This window comes from Aedes albopictus, chromosome 3 (assembly GCF_035046485.1).
Source record: "Aedes albopictus strain Foshan chromosome 3, AalbF5, whole genome shotgun sequence".
NCBI lineage: Eukaryota > Metazoa > Arthropoda > Insecta > Diptera > Culicidae > Aedes > Aedes albopictus.
Window position 1 is genome coordinate 432,246,588 of NC_085138.1, and position 4,588 is coordinate 432,251,175.

The 4,588-nt window shown below is 46.9% G+C and overlaps 1 protein-coding gene across 3 annotated transcripts; it reads left to right on the top strand.

The window, feature by feature from the left end:
• Positions 1-426: 426 nt before the first annotated feature.
• LOC109423113 (uncharacterized) lies at positions 427-2,115 on the top strand. Of its 3 annotated transcripts, XR_009999451.1 has the most exons (5): positions 427-758; positions 821-918; positions 980-1,291; positions 1,348-1,489; positions 1,547-2,115. XR_009999451.1 is itself a non-coding variant. In XM_062860813.1 (4 exons), the coding sequence occupies exons 2-4, from the start codon at positions 938-940 to the stop codon at positions 1,425-1,427; spliced, it is 369 nt and encodes a 122-aa protein (XP_062716797.1). In that variant the 5' UTR covers positions 427-758; positions 821-937; the 3' UTR covers positions 1,428-1,512. The 3 variants fall into 3 exon arrangements, 1 of the variants encoding a protein (XP_062716797.1); XR_009999450.1 differs by having other exon boundaries at positions 427-1,155; positions 1,221-1,291; XM_062860813.1 differs by lacking the exon at positions 1,547-2,115 and having other exon boundaries at positions 821-1,155; positions 1,221-1,291; positions 1,348-1,512.
• The last annotated feature ends 2,473 nt before the right edge of the window (positions 2,116-4,588 follow it).

Here is a 4,588-nt window from a genome sequence, read left to right on the forward strand (position 1 = left end):
TCCTGCAGCGCTACTATGCCAAACCGGTCCTTTAGTAGATTGGCGTGTATGCGGGTGCTCCCAATGAAATTGAGAGATCGGCAGTTCCAAGTACCGAGGTTCCAATCGCAAGTCCTTTTTGTTCGCTGGGGTCGTTGCCGTTATTCTTTCGTATTATTCTGTTGCTGATTTTTCTTTACAATGCGATGGTTTTTCAAGACTGGCGTGTAGGGCCTGACACCAACCCCCTACTTTCCGGAGGACCAAAGTGAATTGTGAGTTGTGTTGATTAGGATTCATAGTGCGAACATTTAGAATTTATCATGCTATCTACCAGAGCTTGGCATCGCGATGGTCGTAAAAATCAGGCATACCAGGTAAAACAGTGCAATAGCGAAACTTATTTTATATCCCTTTGTATTATGAGTAGGATTTAACAATTGTTACGTGTAAATAGTTAGCGTTAAGAAAAAACTATATGTACGACAAAAAATCCCCAAAACTACGTTAATAATGCAACGATCATTTGAAATGAGCCCAACGATTGTACTAAATCTAGCTTGAAAATAAACTAGAAGAGCTAATTACGCTGCAAAGTGTCTGTCATTCTCATTCGCTGTTCATCACATTCGCACACACCCCGAATTGCTATTTCCGCCGATCAGAACGTTCGAGCCTTCGTTGCAGCTGGTTGTAAGAAGCTGATCGTCGACCACCTTATCGTGCAAGAAAGGCACTGATGTTTCCACCATAAGGAACGAGCACGCTACAATAAGATCGTAAGTTGGCCATTCATTGCGAAAGAATTACGCAGTTCACGGACCCCGTAACTACCCAACAGATTTTATTCCACGATAACCGGCAAGAAGATCAGCGGTACCTGTGAGAGCAACGTGAGGCTGGGATGAGCAAGCCTGCTCCGTATCTGCAAAAAGCATCGTAAGTGGACATAATCTCTATGACAACCGTCAGACCCCAATTGCACAATATCGGTTCACAGATCTCCACCGGCTCGGTCGATCTACCATCTCCGGTGCAGCAGCACGCGGTAGAGAATTATCAACACACGGGGCTGGATAGTCTTGAGCAAACGCAATCAACGCACGAGGTTGGATCCGAGGGGACGCCGGACAATTCACGGCAAATATCCTGCAAACCGGGAAGCAGTAGTGACCGGTGAGCAACGTGGTCATTCGTGCAGCACAGAGGATAACGAACCTTTTCATATCTCCCACAATTAGGAAGACGATTTTCCGGATAAACCCACAAGAGGCCAGTGTTGTCCGACGGGAGACAGTTCGGAACATTCGAGGTAACTCTGTCAACCTGCATCATCTCCCAGGAAACTTAAATTTAATTCCTCGACAGGTCCACTATACGATAGTTACCCCACGGGGGCACTCAGGAGCTCACGAGCCAACTCCTCTGTCGACGCCACCGCAGTGTAGAGCGGGCCATCACACTAACACCCGTACGCAAGCGAACGAACGAAGCCTTTCCATAACAGGAGGTATATAACCGTAGACAATATAGTGTGCAGGTCCAAAAATAACGTGCTTCGCCTCAGGGCTTCGTTTGCAGGGGTCGAGTTGCACGTCGCATCGAGTAAGATCTGGTGTAAGCAGGAGAGCCAACGAGAGACGCTCGCCACTCGGAGCGACGTAGGAAGCCGTCGGGGAAAACATCACCGCAAATCGTTGGTTCAGTGACGACAGTGATCAAGCGAGGTTTAAGCTACGCGAGTGTGCATCGGTGCATCGGACAATGCTGTTCCCGTAGCGGTGTGTGTGCGCTTGTGAGTAATTGCGAACCGTGACGTCGTGTTGTGGACGGCAGCCGCGACGGTGAGCGCCAACGACGTCGCCGGCAACGAGAGTTGTGAGCAGCACACTAGGGTAGCATGTTACAGAACGGGCCCGTGAGTAAACAACGATATTGTATTTATGATAAGAAAACGAAACTGAGTCAGGAGGCACATTAGGGAAGCAGTTTAGGCCAGACGATGCTGGAACGTATGTTGGGAAAAATAAATGTAGCATAAGCATGAAATTTGTGGCATGTGTTTTGGGATTGCATCGCTTGTAAGCTGAGCTAATCGGCGATCGATTGGTCCTTGATCCAACGATCGGAAAACCCTTACACAATTTACTAAAGAAAAGTGCTCCACGAGAAAACTATTCTGAAACCCCCCGAGCTAGCGTATGCACGCTCAATTCCGCCTGCTCGCTGGATGTGTGAATATCGCTGTTCAACCTACGACGGCGGCGACGACGACGACGAGTGACTACCACGACAAACAGCAGCCACAGCCACAGCTTCTCGTTCTTGCTAGCGCGATGCAATGTGCAATGCTAGTGCACACACTCACGTAATTGCACATAAAATTTAACGGCATCATAATTTAATGCACCCATTTCGGTGGCACTGGATCCGAAACTCAACTTCAATACTTCAGCAACACACTACTGTCCCGCGCGACAACAGCGAGCCGAAATGCACAAAAAAGTAAAGTTTTTATACACTTATTGGAAATATTGGCATAAATTTGATGACATAAAAAAAACTGAGTATAGAAGTATGAAAACGTGCGGTCATCATCGGAGTTTGCGGGAGCGCCAGCTGAATAGCAGTGCGGTCGGTCGGGGTGTCAATTCTGGCCAAATGGTCCGGACTCCCATCATCATCGTCGTCAACTATACCTATACTAGTTAGCTGGTCACGAGGCTCGATGGCGGAGGACCTCGTTGAAGTTTAATATTCTCATTACACTGCTGCCGGTTCTGGTCTTATGCGAGAATGTCATTAGGGCTGCTTTCGGTTCGCTGCTGCAGCATCTCGGTAAGGATGCTTTCGGGGGGCACCAACCAACCAACCAACCAACCAGCCAGCAGTCTATTAATTAGAAATTTATGCTGCCGATTCGATTGAACGACCTTCGCTCCAGTGCACACGTTGATGCAAACAATGATGATGATTATGATGACCCCGCGGCGGTTTGGTTTGGTTTGGTTGGGAACGGCGATGGGAAACAACCGGTTGCCATTCAAAATTGAACTTGTTTTTCCCAGATCGTTGATTGGGTGCCAAAAATTCCATTCTGATGGAATCCAGCACAGCACGAACATTCAATTGGAGGGACGTGAGTTGGGACTGTTGATGGGTCAATTTAATTGGAAAATGGACTAGGTCGTGGCATTTTGCAAACAATCAGGGTGCCTATATCAAAAGCGATAAGCTCTCGATGGATACCTTCAGGTATCAGGTATTAGTAGGTCGGCTCCAGAGGCACGTTCACCTCCATTTGGGAAATTTCATACACGCAAAAGTGTATTACACACAGCCTCCTGAAAAGGACACTGCAATAACGCATAAAGCGTAAAGAGAACCTTTACCACAGCGGGTCAAGAACAACAGAACGTCCTGAAGATTCAGGTTTCTGAAGTCAGTTTCACTTAATAAGTGTTTACCCAGTTCTCGGAAACGCAGTTGCGCAAAAACTGAACAGTTACATATCAAATGATACGAAGTTCCATGATTGAATTCACAGCTATCACTTAGAAATTAATTCAGCTTGCTGAATATTCGCCATGTGATAGCTGAGTCGGCAGTGGCCAGGCATTGCTTCGACCAGCAAGCTGCAATTCTTCTTGTACATATTTGTAAGATACTTCGCCACCCCTGGAGTTGGCTTAGTACAATGCAATTTTGTTTGACGACATGACTCCAAACTATTCCAGTATTGTTTGTGCTAAGTGGCAGCCCAGGTGTCAATTTGAAGCTTTACCCAGCACTTGGATATCGGAATAGCTGGCTCAGCGCCAATGAAGTCATGTGATGCTCCAGTGCGAGCTAACTCAGCAGACAATTAATCTCCAGCGATGGAAGAATAATCAGGTACCCAGGTGAAAAGCATTTGCAGAATTCAGCTCCTCGATTTGAGTTCGACAAGCGATAACTATCGTTGACTTAGAGTTGGCCGAAGCATGTGCTTTAATAGCAGCCTGGCTATCTGAACAGAAGTATATTACTTTGCCCATTACGTGCTACTGAAGTGCTGATTGCACTCCGCACATAAGAGCAAAGATTTCGGCCTGAAAAACGGTGCAGTGTCTACCAAGTGAATATGACTGGTGTAAGGGCCCATATAGCCGAGGCGGTAAACGCACGGGTATTCAGCATGACCATGCTGAGGGTGACGGGTTCGATTCCCGGTCGGTCCAGGATCTTTTCGTAAAGGAAATTTTCTTGACTTCCTTGGGCATAGAGTATCTTCGTGCCTGCCACACGATGATATACACATGCAAAATGGTCATTGGCAGAGGAAGCTCTCAGTTAATAACTGTGGAAGTGCTCATAGAACACTAAGCTGAGAAGCAGGCTTTGTCCCAGTGAGGACGTTACGCCAAGAAGAAGAAGAAGAAGAACCTTGGCTCACGAGAGTGGACACCGGCACCTGTTCGACCGTCGAGAAGGGAGCTATGAGTGTAACATACGATGCCATCTGAAATACTTCTCTCGAGAAAACCACTCTTCCTGGGAAGGGAATTTCGTGTTAAATGTAAGATCACTTGGAGCAAGGATAACTTTTTCCCAATTAATCAAAAGTGGA

What these genes read in the sequence shown, in the direction of transcription:
- LOC109423113 (XM_062860813.1), top strand. Translation starts at nt 938, where the DNA reads ATGACAACCGTCAGACCCCAATTGCACAATATCGGTTCACAGATCTCC. An exon ending in CCGGGAAGCAGTAGTGACCG is followed by an intron (nt 1,156 to 1,220) that starts GTGAGCAACGTG and finishes TCCCACAATTAG; the next exon opens with GAAGACGATTTTCCGGATAA. An exon ending in GACAGTTCGGAACATTCGAG is followed by an intron (nt 1,292 to 1,347) that starts GTAACTCTGTCA and finishes ATTCCTCGACAG; the next exon opens with GTCCACTATACGATAGTTAC.